At 46.5% G+C, this 24,368-nt stretch overlaps 1 protein-coding gene across 1 annotated transcript in view; it reads left to right on the forward strand.

The window, feature by feature from the left end:
* Myh13 (myosin heavy chain 13) overlaps positions 1-24,368 on the forward strand; it is a 51,657-nt gene that overhangs the window by 16,473 nt on the left and 10,816 nt on the right. Inside the window, exons 15-28 of the mRNA XM_004663132.2 lie at positions 2,547-2,620; positions 2,703-2,790; positions 6,381-6,498; positions 7,157-7,280; positions 8,309-8,445; positions 9,991-10,246; positions 12,944-13,186; positions 14,801-14,977; positions 15,849-15,994; positions 16,105-16,195; positions 17,266-17,655; positions 20,560-20,686; positions 20,853-20,971; positions 23,166-23,362. Of these exons, the coding sequence (XP_004663189.1) occupies positions 2,547-2,620; positions 2,703-2,790; positions 6,381-6,498; positions 7,157-7,280; positions 8,309-8,445; positions 9,991-10,246; positions 12,944-13,186; positions 14,801-14,977; positions 15,849-15,994; positions 16,105-16,195; positions 17,266-17,655; positions 20,560-20,686; positions 20,853-20,971; positions 23,166-23,362 (2,287 nt within the window). The remainder of the gene's footprint in view (positions 1-2,546; positions 2,621-2,702; positions 2,791-6,380; positions 6,499-7,156; positions 7,281-8,308; positions 8,446-9,990; positions 10,247-12,943; positions 13,187-14,800; positions 14,978-15,848; positions 15,995-16,104; positions 16,196-17,265; positions 17,656-20,559; positions 20,687-20,852; positions 20,972-23,165; positions 23,363-24,368) is intronic.

The raw sequence follows: 24,368 nt of genomic DNA on the forward strand, positions 1-24,368 counted from the left end.
TCTCTGATCTCCCCTTCCACCACACTCTCAATTCTCCTTTTCCTTAAAACACTGAGCCTTATGATGGTAACCTGGACACTCTGTGGAATAGGTAGCCAATACCACATTACTTAATGTTTTGTAATTAGGTTATAATTCACATATAATAGAACTGGCACTGTGAAAGTACAGCTGTACTTTAATTGTATGCATAATGTTGTGCAGCCCTCACCACCATCTAACCTGAGAATATTTCCATCACTCTTGCAATCCATAAGCCCCAGCAACTCCTCATCTACTTCCCATCTCTGTAGATCATTTTCTTGTGATATTGCCAAGATACCTGTAACTGTCTTGTATGATCTCTGTCATACCAAGACTTTAATATACCACCTGTGTGGTGTGAATCACTACGTAGCCCAGGCTGGCTTTGGACTTATAGTTTGTTTGCCTAGAAAGATGTATGGGGGAATCGTCATTCACCAGGCTGAGTTTTCATTAACTATCAGAGGCTAAACTTAAAAAGCTAGGCTGGGGCTGGAGAGGTGGCTTAGTGGTTAAGCACTTGCCTGTGAAGCCTAAGGACCCCAGTTCAAGGCTCATTTCCCCAGAACCCACGTTAGCCAGATGCACAAGGGGGTGCATGCATCTAGAGTTCGTTTGCAGTGGCTGATGGCCCTGGCGTGCCCATTCTCTCTCTATCTTTCCCTGCCTCTTTCTCTCTGTCTGTTGCTCTCAAATAAACAAATAAAAATAAACAAAAATAAAAAATAAAAAAAGAAGCTAGGCTGGGTGTGGTACCACATGCCTTTAATCCCAGCACTTGGGAAGCTGAGGTAGGAGGATAGCTGTGAGTTCAAGGCCAGCCTGAAACTACATAGTAAATTCCAGGTCAGCCTGGGCTAGAGAATGAGACCCTACCTCAAAAAAAAAAAAAAAAAATGGGGAGGGGGAGAAAGAAAGAAAGAAAATTAGTCATTCAAAAAGTAGACCAAACACTAACTCCAAACTAAGATAGGAAACTGGGTTATTTATTTTAGGAAGGAAGAGGAGAAACCCAGACTTATAGAATATTTTCAGGAAAATTCAGATCTATTAGTTCCAGTCACTTCCTCATGAAGAGATACACAAGAATTTGAGAATAGCCAGGCCAATAATCCCAGCACTTGGGTGGCTGAGGCAGCAAGATCACTGAAAGTTCAAGACCACACTGTGCCACAAAGTAAACTGAAGCCAGCCTGGGCCACTTAGGGACACTCTGTCCCAAAGACAATAACAGCAGCAAAAAGATACATAAAAATAAATGAGGTTCTGGGTGTGGTATATGGTAGGATTGCAAGTTCAAGGTCAGCCTATGCTATCTAGCGAAGCCCTCTTAAACAAAAATTAATTGATAATAAAAGGAGGTAAGCTTTTTATTTAAAGATACTTTTAGCCACACGTGGTGGGGCATACCTTTAATTCCAGTACTTGGGAGGCTCAGTAGGAGGACCCCTGTGAGTTTGAGGCCAGCCTGAGACTACATAGTAAATTTTAGGTCAGCCTGGGCTAGACAGAGAGAGACCATACCACGAAAAAAGAGATGTTTTTTTTTGTTGTTTATTTTTACTTGAGAGTGACAGAGAGAGAGAGAGAGAGAGAGAGAGAGAGAGAGAGGGAGGGAGAGAATGGGTGCACCAGGGCTTCCAGCCACCGCAAACAAACTCCAGACGCGTGCGCCCCCTTGTGCATCTGGCTAACGTGGGTCCTGGGGAACCGAGCCTCGAACCGGGGTCCTTAGGCTTCACAGGCAAGCACTTAACCGCTAAGCCATCTCTCCAGCCCGAGATGCTTTTATTTTTTTTATTTGAGAGAGAGAGAGAATGGGCATACCAGGGCCTCCTGAGGAATCAAACCTGGGGCCTGCAGGCTATGCAAGCAAGCATCTTACCATTGTTCCATCTCCCCAGCCCGAAAGGAGGTAAATTCATGAAACTACAATCATTAACTCCCTACACAAGACCATCATAATAGGAAGAAAAGATCTTGACATCAAAATAAAAGAGAGACTGATTGAGGGGGGATATGATGGAGAGTGGAGTTTCAAAAGGGAAAGTGGAGGGAGGGAGGGAATTACCATGGGATAAGGTTTACAATTATGGAAGCTGTAAATTAAGAAAAAGGACATCTCAATCTTGCAAATTACTCATTTGATTTAATGTCTAACTCCTAAGGGAAAGGGCTGTCATTTCAGACAGTGTACCTTATGCTCCCAGATAAATGTCACCACATTCCAACCCACCCTGTTCCCCCCACTGATAAAGTATTGCCGAATCTGGGTGGTTTAGAGGCATACTACAAAACAATCAAAGGATGGGGACATTGCTCAATGGAAGAGCACTTGTCCAATATGTGCAAAGCCCTGGGTTCAATACCCAGTAGAGGAAAAAAAAAGTCAAACAAAAATTTGGGTCTAAGGACAAAAAGCAGCCAAGACTCCGGTCCTGTCTGGGCTAGGAGGAGGCCTTAATGGTGTCCCTCTGGACACCACGGGCTGCGTGTGACCTGCCCTGTGCTTCTCTCTGCAGGTGACTCTGCAGGAAGCAAGAAGGGCGGCAAGAAGAAGGGCTCCTCCTTTCAGACCGTGTCGGCTGTGTTCAGGGTTAGTTCTCAGTCCCATGTCTTTCTGCCCACTGAGATGATGTGCACCAAGATAAACACCTTTGTTTTGGTTTGTGTCGCAGGAGAACTTAAACAAATTGATGACCAACTTACGGAGCACTCACCCTCACTTTGTGCGATGCCTCATTCCCAATGAGACCAAGACTCCTGGTGAGTAGCGACCCAGCCTCGCCAGTGTTTGATCAGAACAGAGCTCACTGCATCGTGTGCAGAACTCTGAGGACAGGCTGAGGAGAGCAGAAAAATGTTGGGAAGTTCAGTACATTGGGGGGTGATACTACATACCTGTAATTCTAACACCCTGGCAGCTGAGGCAGGAAGATCGTGAGTTTAAGGACAGCCTCATCTACATAGTAAATCCTTGTCTTAAAAAAAGGAGGGGAGATGGAGAGCTGATTTAGCAGTTAAGTAGCTTGCCTGTGAAGCCTAAGGACCCAGGATCGATTCCCCAGGACCCACATAAGCCACATGCACAAGGGGCACATGCACCTGGAGTTCGTTTACAGTGGCTAGAGGCCCTGGTGTGCGCTCTCTCTCTCTCTCTCTCCCTCCCTCCCTCTCTCTCTCTCTCTCTCTCTCACTCTCTCTGCCTCTTTCTATCTCTCTTTCTCTCTCAAACCAAATTAAGAAACAAACAAACAAATAAGCAAAATATTAAGGAAAAAATCCAAAGAAAGAAAAGGTCTGCCTATTTGGTATAGAGGAATAGAAGGGCTTTCTGTAGCTGTACTTGAGAGCAGCTCAGCCAGGTTAGGAGCAAAGACAGAGTGAGTCCTAACAGAATTCAACTCAGAATTCTGAGTCTCTTTAAGTGAGAGGGACTGAGGAGGACATGGCCTACTCTTATTCCTGCTCAAACCTTGCAGAACATTGCCTTGTTGATGGCCAGCTTCACTGTAGTCTTCCCCATGGGATGTCTCTGTGGGGATTAGACAACGTCTCCCCAGGAGCTGGAGAGATGGCTCCCTGGTCAAAGATCCCTGCAAACTGAACAACTTGAGTTTGGATCCCCAGCACCTCCTTAAAGCTGGATAGAAATTGGTATAAACTTCTATAATCCCAACACACCTATGGCGATGGGAGACAGGGTCAGGACAACCCAAAGTTCGTAGGACCGGCCAGTTAGACCTGCCGGTGGCACAAAAGAAGAGAGACCATGACTCTGTAAGGTGAAAGGAGAAGACCAATGCCTGAGGTTGTCCTGTGACCTGCACATGCTAGCCACGGCATGCATGTACCCATACACACACACACACACACACACACACACACACACACACACATTCTTAAAATGAAAAGACAATGTTGTCCCCCTCTGAGTGTCCCTAGCTCCAGCAGGTGTGCAGCTGGGCCAGCATCAGATGATGGTGCTCTTGAATTTCCTTCTGGTTGTGGAAGCTTAATCGTGTTGCCACTCTCCCTGCCCTTGGCCCTTATTTGACCATGCCTGGCTGCATCAAACCTCAGCAGAACAGGTATCTCTGGAGCTCCTTGTTAAGATTTAAGGCTACTTTAATCTCTTCCTTATCCTAACCCAATCCTCACAACAAACTTACAAATTTATTTTACAAATGAAGAAATCAAGGCACAGAAAGTCCTACTTCACACAGCTGGTAAACCGCATGGTGATGACTTGAAACACTAGCCATCACATACTTATATTAAAATATCTCATGGTCTCCACTTAATATGCATGATTTCATGTTTTATGCATCAGTTAAAATTAATTAGACATGACAAATAGACATATGAAAAACAATATAAATGAAAAAAACAATATAAATGAAAATAATGGTTATTGTGAAACCCAGAACAAAGTAATACTAAGATTATGATTTTTTAAATAAGTTCTTTACTTATTTGAGAGAGAAAGAGGCAGAGAGAGAGGAGAGAAAGAATGGATCTGCCAGGGCTTCTAGCCTTAAAACACCAACTCCAGACACATGTGCCATCTTGTGCATTTGGCTTATGAGGTACTAGGAAATTAAACCTGGGTCCTTTGGCTTTGCTGGCAAGCATATAAACTGCTAAGCCATCTCTCCAGCCTCAATATTATGTTTTTAAAGGAATAAGAAAATTTGTGTAAAAAAAGGATATATCTCTAGGATAAGGAAGAAGTACAAATGTGAAGCTTTCAAAAAGGAATATTCAGTCACTTTGTGATGAAAGGGCAAGGAAAAGTTAAACTGTATTCTTTTGTGCTACTAGAATTATCAATCACTTAAATGCACTTCTAGTCGATACACCAGACAAATGAAGCCATTACCATTCAGAAAAGAAAGTCAGAAAATAAAACAAAGAAGAGGAGAGGGAGGAGGCAGGCAAACTAGAAGACTACTAAGGTTTTCTTCACAAACTCTCTGGATATCTATGTATTTTCTCCTTGGTCTTAAACAATTTTTCTCTAGAATTGCGAATCAATGTCCTAGGGGACTTTTGGACATGATAGAAATGACCTTTGTCTGCACTTTTCCAATATACTAGTAACTGTTTACATGAAATCAGGCTTAGTATAGCTAAGAAAATGAACTTTTAGTGTTAATGAGTTTAAATGTCACAAGATGGTAATGACAGAGCACCAGCTCAATTTAAGCTATGAAAACTGTATGACTGTGTGATTATCTCTCCTCAGAGTAAGTAGAAAAGTTTGTGAGTGTTCTAGAAGTTTCTTTAAGTCAAAACCAGCCTTAGCTGCCCCTTCCAAAAATGTAGAAAGCCGCAATGAGAAGCTGCCCAGAGCTACAGTTTCTCTTCTAACGCTTTGACCAAACTGTTAGCAAGAGTGGCCATGGATCTTCTTGCTGATCTTCAAATTTTAGTCCCACACCAGCCCTTATTGCCCAAAGCAGATGCAAAGCTGATGGCCGCCAGCCCTGTGCTTGACCCTTCCCATCCCCTACTGCAGCCTCCTCTCTTTGATTTTGTTTCTCACCTCTCACTAAACTCACAGCCTGCAGGTTTTCTATCCTCATCCCCAGGTAGAGGCAAAAAGGATTTCGGGTCATGTCCCAGAAAGCCAGAGGGCTCTCTACATTGCTGCCCACTCTGGAACCCTAGCTAGAACCCAGGGCCATAAGCAAGATAAAGATTAACATTTGAGGGCTGGGGAGATGGCTTAGCAGCTAAGGAACTTGTCTACAAAGCCTAAGGACCCAGGTTCAATTGCCCACTACCCATGTAAGCCAGATGCACAAGGTGGCTCATTCATCTGGAGTTCGTTGACAGTGCCTAGAGTCCCTGGCACACCCATTCTCTCCTTCTATCTGCCTCTCTCCATCTCTTTCTCTCTCTCAAATAAATTAATTAATTAAATGTTTTTAAAGAAAGATTAAAATTTTGATTCTTTTTTTTTTTTTTTTTTTTTGGCTTTTTGAGGTAGGGTCTCACACTGGCCCAGGCTGACCTGGAATTCACTATGTCGTCTCAGGCTGGCCTTGAATTCATGGCAATTCTACTATCTCTGCCTCCCTACTGCTGGGATTAAAGGCATGCGCCACCACACCCGGCAACATTTTGGTTCTTATTCCTATGGCTAGGGAGATCTAAAGTACCCCGTAACTGTGATTCATGAGTCTGTGAGGCTTGTAGCAGGTTCCAAGCCCCTCTAAGCACACCAAGCTTTACAATTGGCATGACACCATGAGTCTAGGTTTGTGGAAGAGGCTCAGGGTATCTCTGATCATCAAAAGCAAACAGTAGAAGTTACTCACATGTCTCCGGGGCACTCTCCTACCCAACAGGTGTGATGGACCACTACTTGGTCATGCACCAGCTGCGCTGTAATGGGGTTCTGGAGGGCATCCGCATTTGCAGGAAAGGATTCCCCAGCCGGATCCTCTATGCTGACTTCAAACAACGGTAGGCCATTTTGCATCTTTCTCCTTTTGAGAGCAACTTTTGTTCTCTCCAAAGGCACCTCAGCCTGGGTGGCTGATGAGGTTTCAAGCCTCCCAGGGTTTCCCTGGACTTCAATTTGCTGGAAGGGTGACCCCTCCACCCCGGGTAAGTAGGGAACTAATCCTAAGTGGTCCCTTGGTTAGAGCCCAAGCCATTTGACTGGCCTAGCTGTGACTTTAAAACAAGATTGTCTTTACCTAGGCATGGCAGACATCTTGGAATAAGTGATACTCCTTTATGTGGAGGCTGTCCATGCATTACAGGATGTTAGCAATACCTCTGGCCACTGTTCCTGCCCCACCAGAAGTCCCAGGATCTCCAGAGGTAGAGCCCTGAGTTATGTAGGTCACAGGGGGATTCAAATCTCTTGCAAGTCAGGTAAGAGCCATTGTTTTTTTCTAGGCAAGCAAGCTTCCTGCTGTGTGTATTCAACCTGATCTCCTTCCTTCGTGTTTCTTTCCCTCCACCAGAGAACCTCTTGCCTGGAGTTCACCATTGGCTGTCCCCACTCCCAGACCAGTGGGACAATATTCTCCTTCCTGAGGCTGGAGCAAAAGCTTCTAGAAGGCCTGGTCTTGGGAACAGGGCCATCCTAGGAAATTTTGTTCCCTTTCTTCAGGTATCGGATCCTCAATGCCAGTGCCATCCCAGAAGGACAGTTCATTGACAGCAAGAATGCTTCAGAGAAGCTTCTGAACTCCATAGATGTGGACCGGGAACAGTTCCGGTTTGGCCACACCAAGGTAAGAACAGGTGATGTGGAGACTGTCGGCCCCACGACTTACAACTAACAACAGTTAGTCAGAGGGAAGACTTTTTTCTTCTGGTCTACCTGAACAGCCTTGTTTTGCAACCCAGTCAAAGGAGCTCTGGGGCTGGGCTTGAAGGATTGAGCTCCACATTGGTCTTTAAGTGGTAGGAAGCTCCGATTAGAAACCAGAGCAGGAAACAAAGAGGAATCCTGCAGAGGGAAACAGTACAGAGGCTGTTAAAGGCGAAGAAAGAGCCATGGGGAGCAGGGGATGAGGGGAGAAAACATAGAACAGACTCCAGGATCAGTGAGCACTTGAGGGGAATTATCCCATAAAAAAGAAGAGTTACCAGTGATGGCCTACCTGTGTGCACTCCCTGTGCAAAGCCGTCCAGACATAGTTGATTCCTCACAGTAACTGATGACATACAGAAGGACTCTCTTGGTTCTTGAGAACATAGAGTCTCCAGGAGGCTAAGGGCAAGGTCAACACTCAAGGTCACATGGATAGGTAAGTCTGATAAGAACTGAGTTCCAAAGGCTGGCTTCCAGTCCTGGTCTGACTTTGAAGCACTACTCCTGGAAGGAAGTCAGCTGGTTCCCCAGCTAGTCTAGAGGGTTCTGGCTCTGTTTCCTTGTCCTTAGAGGGTGGAGGATGTGCTCCTGCTGAGGCAGTGGGCCTGTGGGAGGAAAAAAGCGCAAGAGCAGAAAGCCGGGTAGGTCTATGATTCTCTTCTAACCTGGCCACAATACTCAGTTACTTTCTGGACTTGTCTTTCTTTCCTATGTTAGAACTCCCCAGAACTAGTCCAAGTGGGTTGATGGGCCTGGAAAGTACTCAGTCCACACTGCCTCACCAGAGACCAGAGCCACCAGGAAGCAAGTTCTGGAAGCTGGTTCCAACCTAGTACTCTGAGGGTCAAGGATGTGTTTAGGGGGGGAAAAAAAAAAAAGGGCTACTTTAGGGCTCTTTAAGCAATGACTGAGTATGAAGCAGGTGTCACTTCTCTTTGGATGCAGGTGTTTTTCAAAGCTGGGCTCCTGGGGCTTCTGGAGGAGATGAGAGACGAGAAGCTGGTGACGCTGATGACACGCACCCAGGCCGTGTGCAGGGGCTACCTCATGCGGGTGGAGTTCAAGAAGATGATGGAGAGGAGGTGATGCAGGCTCTGGCCTCCACCTTACCCCAGTCCTCCTACTTGGCATCCTAGTACTGATTCCTGCTGGGGTCTTGGGATATTCATTAACCCACCCATTCTTTCATTCCTTCCTTTGGCCATGTTGACTGGGCAGCAGTCTTGTGATGGGTAATCTTAGCACTTCCAGATGAGCCCTGCTGTCAAGCAGTTGGTGAAGGAGCGGGAAGCATACATGCGCATGGCAGATTTTAGCGCTTGCGACAAAGTCCGTGTTAGGGGAATGGGACCTTGGCCCAAATAGGCCCCAAAGTTGGTTGATTGAGAGCTGAAATTGGTATAGATGGGTCAATAAGAAGAAAGAACTTTCTAGAAAGTTTTTGTGAAAGTAAGATCCAGGAGGAAGACTGACAAGAAAGTCACGGTTGTTGGAGCACAGAGAAAGAGGCAGGCAGTGGGGGGTCCACCTGCACCAAGCTCAGGAGCCCAGACAGTTTCCTCAGGTGGATGGGGACCCTAGAAGTACGTAAGAGGAGGAAAGTTGGGGTCAGGTCATGTTTGGAGGAGAACGCATCTAACAGGAAGAGTGAGGATATCACCAGGCAGTGGCAGAAATCTGGAGATAGAAAGGACCCGAATTAAGTCGTGTCCTCTCTGCTAGCCAGACGTCCTCAGCCTTTGCTGGGATGGGGAAACCTCCACAGCCATCTGCGGTCATGTCTTGTGAGTGAGATAGGAGGGCACTGAACGAAGGAATGTGTCATTACTCTTTGAATAACCCAGAGATGGCATGACAACACCAATAACTGGCTGTGTGAGGGGACTTCGGGAACGGCTGAGTGGAAATCTATCTCCTGCTTCCCCAGGGCCACAGTAAATCCCCACTGAGTAACAGAAACACTTGCCCCCAGGCATCTAGCTTAATGAAGCAAATGGAAGTCAGTATAGAAAAGTGGGGGGATCCAAGGAAAGACCAAGCAGTTTAAGAGCTAGAAAAGCAAGTTTTCAGGCACCCTTGAGTCATGTGATCATGATCATGTGAAGGCGAGGAAGATGTAGATAGTCCTGGAATGCAGGCAACAATGGGATTCAGGAGAGTGGATCAATTCTAAAGAAAAACACTGGGCTTGTGGCATTTCTTCAGAAGAGAAAGGGACCCAAAATATTGTGAAGCAGAAACAAACAATAAAATTGAAAAGCAAAATGGTTCTAAAAAGCAATTCAAAAATGATGAAAGTCCCAATGACAGCAGTGAGTCACTCATAGCATTGGCCATAAGAGGTTAACCCATGACCTCAGGTGGGACATCTCCAGTGGGTGATGAAGCAGCAGCTGGACAATGAGAGACACACACATGGCCCAGCCCCCTCCCTCCCTCCCTCCCAACCTGGGCTGTACTGCCCCTGGGACCCTCGTTCACACACCTACTCTGGGCCCTTGGAGTCTGCAAAGCTTGGTTCCTTCCACCCAGCTGGGAAGGATGAAGAGTCCAGGGCCTGTGGGGGGCAAGGTGGACTAGATAGATGGTGCTGTGCGTAATTAATATGGCTCCTAATGGGTGTACAGGGAGTCCATCTTCTGCATCCAGTACAACATCCGCTCCTTCATGAACGTCAAGCACTGGCCCTGGATGAACCTCTTCTTCAAGATCAAGCCCCTGCTCAAGAGTGCAGAGGCGGAAAAAGAGATGGCCACCATGAAGGAGGACTTTGAGAAGGCCAAAGAAGAACTGGCCAGATCTGAGGCTCGCAGGAAGGAGCTGGAAGAAAAAATGGTCTCCTTGCTTCAGGAGAAAAATGACCTCCAGTTGCAGGTCCAGTCGGTAAGTACCTTCTGCCTGAGAGTGCAAAACAGTCTCCGAACACGGAAAAGAACTGCGAGCGCCCCATGATGTGTCTATTCAAGAAGCAGTGGTGCCACCCAGTGGCCACATAGAGTATTGTAGCAGTACTATTAGGGCTGGACCTGGCTTCCACAGGAAAAAAAAAATGTCTGCTAAGCGTGAAAGTGGGCTGTCCTTGGTTTATTTATAGCTTCCACTGCACAGTTGGACATATTTTCCTGGGGCTATAAAGGTGACTGCATAAAATCATAATGAGAAGCTGTCAGATTTGGGCGTGTTGATTCACACCTGTAATACCAGCACTCAAGAGAATAAGGTAGGAGCGTAGCCACAAATTCAAGGCCAGTCTTGGTTATATAGGAAATTTCAGGTTACAGTGAGACCCGGACTCAAAAAAAAAAAAAAAACAGGGCTGGAGAGATGTTACAGTGGTTAAGGTGTTTGCCTCAATGCCTAAGGACCCAGGCTCAATTCCCCAGTATCCACGTAAATCAGATGCACAAGATGGCACATACATCTGGAGTTCATTTGCAGAGGCTAGAGGCCCTGGTGCATACCTTCTCTCTCTCTGTCTCTCTCTGTATACACACACACACACACACACACACACACACACACACACACATATCTGCCTCTTCTTCTTCTTCTTCTTCTTCTTCTTCTTCTTCTTCTTCTTCCTCTCTCTCTCTCTCATTCATAAATAAACAAACAAACTAAAGCAAGAAAAGTTTTCAGAGGTGCCTAGGTCTTTTAAAACCATATCTATAAAAATAAATCATTAAAAATAAATAACACAATTCACACAGAAAGTAATTTGCCACACATGATTTTCAGTAATATAGTTATACTCCAAAAAAAGCACAATAAAATACATTTTTTCCTAAGGAAATTGGAAAAATGAAACCACATCACTACAGGGCTAGCCTAATTAGGGTGGTCTAACTGTCTCATTCCCAAGACTTAAGACATTTATAATTTTTCTTTTAATAATATATCCACAAATACTTAGAATACCCTCTGGGGTGGATAATTTAATTCAAGAGCAGAATTAGGGGGCTGTGAAAATGGCTCGGCAGTTAAGAGTGCCTGCTGCTTAGGCATGAGGGCCTGGTAGTGTCTGAGCCCATGTAAAAAGCTGGGCTTCTTATGCACATCTGTAGCCCCAGTCTGCAGGAGTCTAGGAGCAGAGATCTGAGCATAGCTGGGGCTCTCTGAAAACCAAAGTTCTGGGTTGAGAGAGAGAGAGAGAGACCCCCATCTCAAGGAAGTACATGTTTGAATGTTAGAGAAGGGCACTTGAAGTTCTCCTCTGGCCTCTGCACACATTGTACATACATCTGCGAACACACACACACATGCATAAAATACACCTAGCACACCACACTACAGTACATACATATATGCATGCATGCACACACACACTAAAAAAGAGAACACTTCTACAGTCTTCTGAGACATGGACTTTCAACCACTGATTCTTCTGTGTTTTTAATTTTCTGTTCTGTACCTGGAGGAAACATAGCTAAGGACACAAGCAACCTTCTTCTGTTGGAAGTTAAAAGTTAACAGTGCTGGTCTGGAGATCTGGCATAGCAGTTAAGGTGCTTGCCTGTGTAGCCTAAGAAGTCATGTTCAAATCTCCAGTCCCACGTAAGCTTGATGCACAGTGATGCAAGTGAGCAATGTCATGCATGAGCACAATGGGGTGCACACATCTGGAGTTTGCTCAAAGCAGCTGAAGGCCCTGGTGCACCCATTCCCTCTCTCTCTCTCTCTCTCTCTCTCTCTCTCTCTCTCTCTCTCTCTTTCTCTATCATCTCTCTGCCTCTTTCTCTTTCTCTCTCTCTCTCTCTCTCTCTCTCTAAATAAATAAATAAATAATTTTTAAAAGTATAGTGGTACTTTGAAGACAGTAGTCAGCTTCTGGTAACATGGGCCTTTTTTGATTGATAGTATCAGAGAGAGTGAGATAACTGGACACCCACACTCAACAGATTTAGAGCTATTCTTTAAAATGAGTTGCTAACTCTGGGAAGTCCTCTGTCTGAAATTACCCTGAGGGAATTGCTATCAAATGATGATGTCCTCAGTTATTAAAATCATATACAGGAATGGACAGATGGCTAAGCAGTTAAGGCACTTGCCCCAAAAGCCTAGGGGCTCATGTTCAATTTCTCTCCAGATCCCACATTAGCCAGATGCACAAAGGTGAGGCAAGCGCAATGTTGCACATGCCCACTAGGTGGCGAAAGCATCTGGAGTTCAATTTCAGTGGCTGAGGCCCTGGCATGCCAATTCTCTCTCCCTCCACCCCCTCTCTCTGTTTCTCTTGCTCTCACTCTCAAGCAAGAGAATAAAATCACCTACAGATGATATATAAGTGTGAATATAAAATGTGGACATGTGTGTGAATGTGTGCACATGTGTGTGGATGATGTGTGTAGTTATATATGTGAATGAACATATTCTATGAATGTGTGTATTCACGTACATGAATGTAAATGTGTCTATGAAAGTGTGCACACATGTATGAATGTGTGTGCATAGGTGTGCCCTGCTCACACAAGAACCTGCTCTTTGGCTTAGGTACAGATAAGGGGCTTTCAAAGGGCGAGGCCCTTTCCTTCCAGGGTGCGCAGAGTGGTAGATGGAAACTCACAGACCTGGTTCTTTCAGGAAACAGAAAATCTGATGGATGCTGAGGAGCGGTGTGAGGGACTTATCAAAAGCAAGATCCAACTGGAGGCCAAAGTCAAGGAGCTGAATGAGAGGCTGGAAGAGGAGGAAGAAATGAACTCTGAACTGGTCGCCAAGAAGAGGAATCTGGAGGACAAATGCTCGTCTCTCAAGAGAGACATTGATGACCTGGAACTGACCCTGACGAAGGTCGAGAAGGAGAAGCACGCCACGGAGAATAAGGTGGGTGCAGCCGTGGGTGCTCATCGGCTCCCCGCCAGCCCTCACTCTGGCAGGGAGAAGGCTGGGCAGGAGCTCCATCAGCCCAGCATGGAGGTGAGAAGCAGAAACTGGGCAGTATAACGCAGTCCCTCTGCCTCGTTCTCCTCTATGAAGGTTCTTCTCAGGCCTCCCTGGTTGTGCCATGAACTTGTAGCATTTCCTTGAGAGGAAGTTTCATTTCACACTTGTCTTGGTCACTGGTCGTACCTAGCACAGGGAGAGCAGACGAAATGTCCAAAGGAGTGAGGCAGATCATGAAGGAGGCAGAAAACTGGGTAATCCCAAGTGTTGACCGTGGGTGGGGAGTACAGGGACCCTCACACATTATTGGCTGAGTATAGGGCACAGGGAAAGTCATTCATAATTACTTTGTCAAATTAAGAGTCTACATCCCCTAGGACCCCTGTAGGTGTGAGTACGGAGATCAAGGAAGTCTCTCACCAGGAAAACCAATGAGGAAGCTTGTAGCAGCATTGCTTAGGGCCGAGCTGGGGGGTGGAGAGGTTGGAGACTGCGGTGAAGGCACCCTGGGGTGCTGTGCTTTGTGAAATCATACAGACTTTGTGTGAAACTTCATTCTTTTAAATACTGACAATATTTCAAAAAAAAAAAAAAAAGCACAAAGGTAAATGAAAGCTGTCTGTGGCCAGATTCAAATCATGGGTTAGGAGTAAGCAACCTTGGGTCTGGAAGTCCACTGTACATGGAAGCTTCCATTTAATGTCTGAAGCTCTGTGGTTGGTGCCCCATCCTGCACTGTGGAAACACAAGCCTCTCCTTCCCCTTCCTGCATCATTCTACCCCCCCCCCCCGCAAGGAGTAAAGTTCTCAATATGTATGATAAACAGACTGATGTATTATCCTTTGAATATTTGGGTTTTAACGGTGCCCTTGTAAAACATCGTGCACTCCTAAACCAAAAGTCCCAATGGGAAAATCTGAAACACCCTAGTAGACCAAGGCGGAAGGTCAAAGTCTGAGAGGGCAGTTGGATGACGTGATGGTTTAAAGGTAAAGTGTCCCCATAGCCAGCCTCATCCTGGTGGCAGTTTGGGAGGTGTAGGCTTGCTGGAGGAGGTCTGTCGCTGGGAGCCAACTTCCAGGTTTCTTAGCCCAGCTCCACACCCAGTTCTGACACAGCTTCTACCCAGATGTGAGCCAGCTTCCTGCTCGTGCCATGCTTTCCCGGGTGAACTTTCCCCTGGAGACTATAAGCCAAAACAGACCCCTTCCTCCCATCGACTGCTTCTGGTTGGGTGCTTTGTCCCAGCAGCAGAAGGTTAACTGCTACAGGCGCAGCGATGCGTACCTGGCTCCAAGTACTTAGGAAGCCGTGGCAGGAAGACCTGGAGCCCAGGTAGCACACCAAGACCTTTCTCCAAACAAACAAACAAAAGAGTAAAGAAACATTTAAAAAGTAAAAAATAAATAAATAAAAAAACCTGAGATGCTGCCAGTACCCGGATGTAATGAAGCAGTAACCTGAGAGACAGAGAGAGGCAGCGGCAGCGTTTCTTGCTGGAAGCTTCCGGTTCAATTGCTTCAGGATTAAAATGGTTGTTGATCTTCTCCTAGGTCAAGAATCTTTCTGAAGAAATGACAGCACTGGAAGAAAACATTTCCAAACTGACCAAAGAAAAGAAATCTCTCCAGGAAGCCCACCAGCAGACGCTGGATGACCTGCAGGTGGAGGAGGACAAAGTCAACGGTCTGATGAAGTTGAACGTCAAGCTGGAGCAGCAGACAGACGACGTGAGGACAGCATGCCAGCCCTGCTTAGGAGAGGGGCTCAACGGGAGTTCAGGGGCTGGAGTCAGAGCCCTGAGTTCAGATCTCAGCAACGGCCCGGCTCCAAACACATCTGAGATCATGGGCAGGTCGCTTGACCCTGCGAAACCTCAGTTTCTAGCTCTGAAGTAGGGCTACACGCCAAGAGCTATTTCTCAGAGGGTTTCTAGGGAAAGCACGAAACACGGTTTTCACTAAACATGGCGTGCTGATAACAGAAGCTGTACAAGCCACATGTGAGTTGTCCGGGTCCCCAGATCTGAAATTCGATCTTTTTTAAAATCTAGCTCCAGGTAGAGGTGTAGCTCAGTGGTAGAGCATGCCCAACACCCTGGTTTCTGCCCTCAACACCACAAAGTAAAACAAAACGAACAAACAATAAAAACCTAGTTCCATTTCAGATGGTGAAGTTATCATCCACCCTCCTCCCTCTCCAAGCACATTATTGTGCATGACATCAGAGCCAGGTTGAAAGCTTTCTCATTTTACTTACAGAATAGCAAAGGTAGGAGAGGAGCGATGGCGTGGACACACCCACAGTGTCCACTGAAGTGACCCAATTTGTTTCTATCTGAGCACATATTTATGGGTGTAATCTTGTGCAGGCCAAGTGGGAATCAGATGAAAAGCCACCCCCTCTGGGACTTATCCCTCAAGGTCCCCTTGCTAGGGAAGGGTAGAAGAGAGAAGGGAAGACTTGCTTCCTTCCAGGACCAGAAGCTGACCTCAGCATCCCGCTAGAGCCGGGAAAGCCCCGGTGCGCCGGTGCCCTCTAAGGCAGGCGGGCTGCCTTCCTCAGCAGGACCCCACTCTCTCCTTCCACGTGTCTCCCCAGCTCGAGGGCAGCTTGGAGCAGGAGAAGAAGCTGCGGGCCGATCTGGAACGAGTGAAGAGGAAGCTGGAAGGTGACCTGAAAATGTCGCAGGAATCCATCACGGACCTGGAAAACGACAAGCAGCAAGTAGAAGAAAAGCTGAGGAAGTACGCGTCTCATCTTCCCTCCCTCCCCAAAGCCCAGAGCCAAGCTCACCTCCCTTCCAAAGGCCCGTCATTCATGGCGTTTTGTTTCTTTTTTAAAATGTGTTTTGCAGGAAGGAGTTTGAAATCAGCCAGTTACAAGGCAAAATCGATGATGAACAAGTTCTCAGCTTGCAGCTGCAAAAGAAGATTAAAGAACTGCAGGTGACAGTGTCAGGACTTCCCAGTCATGGGAACACGAGGCTGCTGCCCGACTGCTGTTTCCCTGTGTTTGCTGAGCTATTCCTTTCCTCATATTTTAGAGCTAGAATATCCTATTCTTTGGTTTCCTCCCTTTCCTTCTTTCTTTCTTTCTTTCTTTCTTTCTTTCTTTCTTTCTTTCTTTCTTTCTTTCTTTTTTTTTGAGAAAGTTTAACTATGTTACCCAAGTTGGTCTTGGACTTAAGTGGTCCTCCTGCCTTAGTGATGCACCACAGCACCTGTCTTTTGCCTATAACTTTTGAAATCCATATTTTCATTTTTCCTAATTATTTCCTTGAAAAGAATAATGTTGTCTACAGGACTAACCATTACTATAAAGGTGTTGACCACTAACCCTAACAGTGTCCCCCAGTTTTCTGAGAAGGAATTGCCAACTTCATTTGACTGTGGATCTTCTTGGGCTTTTTGCTGTGTGTTTATGTATATATTGAAGACCTACAGAACACATGGGATATATGCAAAAATGTGTTCTCGTGTCTTATTTCTTTCTCGGCATAAATATTTTTGTACTCGGCATATCATTCTGCCACTTGCTCCTTCCGTGAGTCGGCGTGCTGTGCAGAGCTGTCCATGTTGGAGCCCCCTCCGTATTTAGCTGCTTTGGGGACTGCCAGAGCAAGTCTCCATCACAGCTTATTTAACCATTCTCTTTCTTAGGGTCCCTTAGGTTGTTTGCAAGCATTCCCACTCCCCAAAAGATCATAATAGGTCTGGAGAGATGGCTTAGTGGTTAAAATCCTTGCCTGCAAAGCCAAAGGACCTAGGTTCCATTCCCCAGGAACCACGTATGCCAGATGCACAAGGTGGCGCGTGCATCAGGAGTTCATTTGCTGTGGCTAGAGGCCCTGGCGTGACCATTCTCTCTATCTGCCTTTCCCTCCCCTGTCAAATAAATTTTGTTTTAAAAAAAAAGTCATAAGATATTCTTAACTTTGGGCTACCTACCCTCCATTCCTCAGCACTTGGCACTCTTGAAATGGGCTGCTCACCCCCTGATACAATGACCCTTTCAGGCCCGCACAGAGGAGCTGGAGGAGGAAATCGAAGCAGAACGTACTCTCAGGGCCAAGATTGAGAAGCAGCGTGCAGACCTGGCCAGGGAGCTGGAGGAGATCAGCGAGCGCCTGGAAGAAGCCAGCGGGGCCACCTCTGCCCAGATCGAGATGAACAAGAAGCGGGAGGCTGAGTTCCAGAAACTGCGCCGGGACCTGGAGGAGGCCACCCTGCAGCACGAGGCCACGGCGGCCACCCTGAGGAAGAAGCACGCAGACAGCGTGGCCGAACTCGGGGAGCAGATCGACAACCTGCAGCGGGTGAAGCAGAAGCTGGAGAAGGAGAAGAGTGAGCTCAAGATGGAGATCGACGACCTCGCCAGCAACATTGAGACCGTCTCCAAGTCCAAGGTACCTGATTCACCTTGGGAGTCATGAAGTAGCCAGGCCTTCTTGCCCTGTGGGCATGTGGGATTTGATGTCCCATACTCTGTGCACGTTCTAAGCTGTTGTCATCCCCACTTCCGACTGCTCCCGGCTTCTAAAATTTCTTCAAGCCATGGCGACTTAAATATTGGGGCGGTTGTAGCAAAATGCCTTACACTGGGTGCTTCTGAGCAACAGGCATGCTCACTGCTCTGGAGCGAGGAAGTCTGAGATCAAGGCACCAGAGGATTCAGTGTGAGGTGAGGGCTCACGCTCAGCTTCAAAAGCGAGGCCTTCTTACCACGTCCTCACATGTCAGAAGAGTCAGGGGAGCTAATGACCTTCATTGCGGATAAATAAAATTAAACCAGGTTTCCGGAGCCTTAAGGACTCAGGTTCTCCTTAGGTCATTTGCCAGGATGGTCTCACTGAGAAATATGTTCTGCCTCCCTTCCCCATATGCAAGTCTGGGGCTTCTCAAATTCCCTGGGGCCCTATGCAGTTGAAGGCTCTGACCTTGAACTTTGCTTCATAATAAAGCTGCATCTCTGTGGCTTGATACCACTCCGCCCCCCCCCCCCCCGGCCCCCAGGGAGCCACCCACCACGTGCCTCTTGATTTAAGAGCTACCCCTGCCTCGCGATGCTTTCAGCTATACTTGGAGCTGTTTGGCAGGGCTTGGAGAAGCAACTGTGACCAAAAACATGGAGGGTGGGTCTCCCAGAAAAGAATTTGTCAGAGAATCTGCCAGGAAAAGGAATGGGAGGTAGAGTCCCTATGGAGCCTCTTGTTGTCTGGGTGTGTGGTGCTGGGACTTGAACCCAGGGCCGTTGCACATGCTCCATAACTGAGCTGCATCCCCAGCCCACTCATGCTGTCCTTCATCACGGTTTCACAGAGCGTGAGTTTTCATGGTTTCCTCCTCACTCTCTGTCTCAGTTCACTTTCTGTTACTATAAATGGAAGACCTGAGGCTGCAAACCTTATAAAGAAAAAAAAAAAAAGGTTGTATGTATCTCACAGTCTGAAGGAGCAAGAGCATGGTCCTAGGATTTGACGATTCATTCTCATGGGCACTAATCTACTCCCAGGACAGTAGAATTAATCCCTTCACAGGGTGGTTCCTCAAGATCTAATATATTCTACTCGGCTCCATGTTTCCCTCGAGTGTGTGTGTGTATGTGTGTGTGTGTGTGTGTGTGTGTGTGTGTGTGTGTGTGTGATGCTTGTGTGTGTGTTTTTCTGGGTACAAGTACAGGTATGCACATGTCACAGACCACATGAGGGGCTCAGAGGACAATCACAAATGTTGGCCCCCATCTTCCCCCTTGTTTGAGACAGGGTGTCTTGTTCACTGCTGCCTGCCAGGCTAGCTGTCCTGTGAGCCCCCAGGAATTCTCCTGTCTCTGCCTCCCATTTTACTATGGGTTGCAGGCACACACTACCGCATCTGGATCCTAACTCAGGCCTTCACACTAGCGCAGCAAATACTTTAGCACATAACCCTCTCCCCGTCCAGTCTCCACCTTGTAAAGGCCCTGCCACCCCTCCATGCCACCCCTCCATGCCACCCCGCCAAGGGCCAAGCTTCATCGAAATGATAGCACTCTGACTGAAGCTCCCTGATTCATCTCCTTTTCTCTCCTTCCTCCCTCCCTTCTTCCTTCCTCCCCTCCCTCTCTCCTTCCCAGGCAAGGACAGCTGAGCTGTACACAGTCCAGCGTCACCTGTGTGTGTTCTAGTAAGCACGTCCATATAGCTTTCTACTTCCAGAACGGCGCCCTGCTGCTCTGTATTCTCAATGTTAAGATCCAATGGTGGGAGCACTTCATCTTGCTTGATGTTTCTGAATTATTTTATCCTTTCCTGTCCTCCTTGCAAGTTACCTCCCCTCTCAGACCCCCCCCCCCCCCGCTGGAATCTTCCCCTGGTGTCATTCCAAGCACTGAGCCTGGGCTCCTGGATGACCCTCTTTAATCTAATATCCCTGTCTCTTCTGTTTCCCAGACTAAAGAAGCACGCACTGGCATTTATTTTGCATTTTATAAGGAGTGGGGAGAAAGGAAGAGGTCTGCACAAGGTTTTTGAACAAACCTCATAAAACTGCGGGCTGACCAGAGGCTGAATGGTGAATCGCTCCATTCTGATACCTCCCACTTCTGGGAACCATCTTTATTGTTAGATTAAATACTCAACCCCATCACTTAAATTCATTGCTTGCAAATAATATTCACCTGGAAATAGAATTACTTATATTCCAAGAGGACCCAAGGGTCCTTTGGAGTGACATCTTTTCAGAAGTTTGTTTATCATTAAAATCATTAAAATAGTTGCCTACCAAAAGCTGGTGTTCTAAGCTATGAATAACTAAACAGTACTCACAAAATAAAAATAGAGCAAACCTGAACTAATTATAATTTTAAATCTAGCCTTTATGTTTTAAATTTTTATTTTGCTCAAGAAAAAGATGATAATCTGTTTCAGTTCAATCCTGAGTGCTGAGAACCCATTTTCCTCACTCGCGTTGGCCTTTTTGTTGTTTGTTATTATTTTCTCGGGTGTGTGTGTGTGTGTGTGTGTGTGTGTATTAGTGAGTGTGAATGCAGGCAGGTGCATGCCAGAATGTGGGTCTGGAGGTCAGAGGGCAACCTCCGTTGTTGGTCCTCACCTTACACCTTATTTTGAGGAAGGATCTCTTGTTGCTCGCTGCTCTGTGCGCCAGGCTACCTGGTTCTCCTGCCTCGACCTTTTCCATCTCGCTGTGGGAGCACAGGGATCAGAGACGCCCCCTACTACATGCAGCTTCATGTGGGATGCGGGGCTCTGAATTCAGGTCATCATGCTTGCACAATGGAGCCATCTCCCCAGCCTAGCCTTTCTGTTTTTAAGAGTAACATGGAAAGGATGTGCCGGTCTGCGGAAGACCAGTTCAATGAGATCAAAGCCAAGGAGGACCAGCAGACCCAGCTGATTCATGACCTGAACATGCAGAAGGCAAAGCTGCAGACCCAGAATGGTGAGGATGGCGGGGCTCTGGGGTACGGTGAGGACACGGCGATCAGTGGAGGGCAGCGCCAACCCAAGGTTACAGACCCCAAATAGCGGTAAAGCTCTGGGGCCCAGTGGGGCAGGGTGGATCAGTGCTAGGCCACATTGACCTAGGGGCCACGTGTGTTTGGTAGGTGAGCTGATCCACCAAGTGGAAGAGAAGGAGGCTCTGGTTTCACAGCTGACCAAAAGCAAGCAGGCCCTCAGCCAGCAGCTGGAAGAGCTTAAGAGGCAGCTGGAGGAAGAAACCAAGGTAAGGGCATCCCTTTTGGACACCAGAACCTATAAGCCAGGTAACGTAACTCCTCAGTCAGGCGACTAGAGCAGTCTGATGCCTCATCTCTCTGCCTTGCAGTAGGATAGGAGTCTGTTAGGTTAGAGGAGCTCGGCATTGGATCTCTTTTCGCTGGACTAGAAACCCTGCTAGGGTGTTTCATCTCCTGGGCTCCTCTGTGTTCCATAGAGTGACTAACAAGCTTCCCTGCTCAGCCAGGAGGCGCTCCTTCTACCATAGCACAAGTTAATTCCTGTCTGCTCAGCACTTCATCCCAGGCACAGAGAACGCCTTCCTCTTTCCTCACCATTCAGATTTGTGGCTTGCCTCCTATAACACCTGCTCTTAAGTACACTCTCCCCGTAAGGACTACCTGAAGAAAACCCTTATGGCATTTGTACCAACATGAACAGCATCATATTCTTAATTTCTACCTTGGATATTTGTGCCTATAACACACGTCTCCCTACTGGTGTGTAAACTGATAGGAAAGTGTAAGAATTTTCCCGCCGTAGTTGTATAGAGTAGGTACTGTCCCAGAAGAACAATACACACAGTAGGTACTTAGTGGAGCTACTGCTGTTTATGTTCACACATTAAAATCTAGGAGGTCAATAAACTATATAATTGGAATTCCATGGTTGTTATGACTTGGCTAAGTCTTACAGGGCAATCTGGGATTTCTCCTATATTTCTGGCAAAGAGCAATGCTATATTTATGCCCCATATTTTATATATACACAAGTTTTATACTTACAGACAACAAACCATGGTATGGCCCTCCCCTCCCCCGCTTTGCCCTTCATAACTCTGCTCCCCGTCACATCCCCTCCCTCTCTCCGTTAGCCTTTTAATTTGATGTCATCATCTTTTTCTCCTGTTATGCCCCATATTCTTATTCGGAGGAAAGGTTTTTGGTGGAGTGGCAGACAAGGAGTTGGTGAGAACAAGAGCTTAAATAGTGAGAAAGCTTACCATGGGTGTGAGGCCACCCTTTGCTGGGAGTATAGCAACAGTGAGCCCTCTTTCTCAAGAAAGTTCGGTTGTTTTCATTTTTCTAAAAAGAAGAAAATGCAGAAGCTACTGCACTGGGACAAGAGTGGTCTTTACTTTGCACCCGAGGGTGTTTGGCAAGCACTGTAGCACAGGTTCAGCAGGGCGGCGAGTGGGTGACAAGGCTCTGGCTATGTCCTCCCCTGCTTGAGACAAGGAGCTGCAGCCATGCAATCCGCTCAGCTCACATTCGTGTCCACACTTCTGGGTCACAGGAAGTAGCAAAAAAATAAATGCTATAAGCTTCTCATGGTCCCAGCATTGTATAGTACTGCATGAAGTAGCAAGATTATTCACTTTTCAATTCTACATTAGTCCTGATTGTACCCAGGGAAAGGTCTCAATTTAACAACAGCTCCACAGCATTTGGTTATTTGCCTTAAGATATAGGTAGTTTAAGAAATAAAAAGGAGGGGCTGGGGAGATTGCTTAGTGGTTAAAGTGCTTGCCTGGGAAGCCCAAGGATGCAGGTTCAATTCCCCAGTACCCATATAAGCCAGATGCACAAGGTGGCACATATGTCTGGAGTTGATTTGCAGTGGCTAGAGGCCCTGAGGGACTCATTGTCATTTCCTCTGTCTTTCTTTCTTCTCTCTATCTCTCTCTGCTTGCAATTAAATAAGTAAATAAATAACATTTTTTAAAAAGCAATAGCATATAAGCCTCAACCACAGAGAAACACACATAATAGTGCCAAGGCAAAGAGTAACAATATTACATTATGCTAATTGCATTTATTTTTATATTTTTCAGGGCAATTTGGTGTGTGGGGTTGAGACAGGATCTTGCTATTTATCTAAAACTGGCCTCGAACTTACCATGGTTGCCAGATTGCCTGAACCCCTTAAGTTCTAGGGTTGTAGGAGTTCGCCATCATGCCTGACTGAATATGTAATAGTTTCCTGTTTACTATGGTGTAATAATTTCTTTTAAATATGTATTGTAGTAAAAGAAAGAACTCCCCCCCCCCAAAATTAAATGGGTGATATGCTGATAATGCTGAAATTTGTGAAAGCAACATGAAAAGGATTCGAGTTGGGAGAAGCTAACTAAATGAAAATACCTTAATTGGGTAAAGGGTCACATGTTTTTGCAATTTGTCAACCACTGCAATTCCCAGGCCAAGAACGCGCTGGCCCACGCCCTGCAGTCCTCCCGCCACGACTGTGACCTGCTGCGGGAGCAGTACGAGGAGGAGCAGGAAGGCAAAGCCGAGCTGCAGAGGGCAATGTCCAAGGCCAACAGCGAGGTTGCCCAGTGGAGGACCAAATACGAGACGGACGCCATCCAGCGCACGGAGGAGCTAGAGGAGGCCAAGTATAGCTTCAAGTCTCCCATAGGAGACAGGATCTTAGAACAGACACTAAGAAGAGAGAAGACTTTCTGCTTGGAGAGAGCCTCTAACCACTCCTTCATAGTTTCTTAAGCACTCAGAGTAGCCACTCCCTCCTTGCCCTCCCGAGTTCTCTGTCCTCCCCTTTAAGGAGCTGCCTACTTCACTTGACTTTGGTGGTGGCTCCTTGGGAATCTGCTTTGCCACAAAGCATTTTGAGATTATTTAGCAATATAGTTATGTTGCTTAACAATGGGAAGTCTGTTCTGAGAAATGTGGCTTAGGGGGATTTCAGCACTGTGAACCTTTAAGAGTATGTGCACCCTTTTAGTCTATGTGCACACAAACCTGGGTTATATAGGCTAATCCTCATTGTAAGAACCTTTAAGAGTATGTGTACAAAATCTGGGTGGTGTGTAGGCTAATCCTCACTGTGAGAACTTTTAAGGGTATGTGCACACAAACCTGGGTGGTGTGTAGGCTAATCCTCATTGTAAGAACCTTTAAGAGTACGTGTACAAAATCTGAGTGGTGTATAGGCTAATCCTCACTGTGATAACTTTTAAGGGTGTGTGCACACAAACCTGGGTGGTGTGTAGGCTAATCCTCATTGTAAGAACCTTTAAGAGTATTCATACAAAATTTGGGCGGTGTGTAGGCTAATCCTCCATGTGGCTTCTTCCTGGCATTTAAGAGACTCAGTAAACCTGAGTCCAGTCCCAGGCCATTGCTGGCATGACACAGCATGCTTGTTTATAGTAAAGCTCCTTTTTATAAGTAGGAATATACTCTAAAATTGTGACAAAATGTAGCATAGGAAATGCTTAACCCAGTGACAAAATTGTTATCCCTATTAAGTATTAGGTGTTGTGCATAGAGCAGTGTGTGCTGTACTTTGAATTGACTGGATTGCAGCATCACCACAAACAAGTAACAGAAACAAAGCACACCATGTCCCTATACTAGGGTCCTTTCCACTTGGATGCTATG

The sequence above is a fragment of the Jaculus jaculus genome, chromosome 12 (assembly GCF_020740685.1).
Source record: "Jaculus jaculus isolate mJacJac1 chromosome 12, mJacJac1.mat.Y.cur, whole genome shotgun sequence".
In the NCBI taxonomy this organism is placed as follows: Eukaryota; Metazoa; Chordata; class Mammalia; order Rodentia; family Dipodidae; genus Jaculus; species Jaculus jaculus.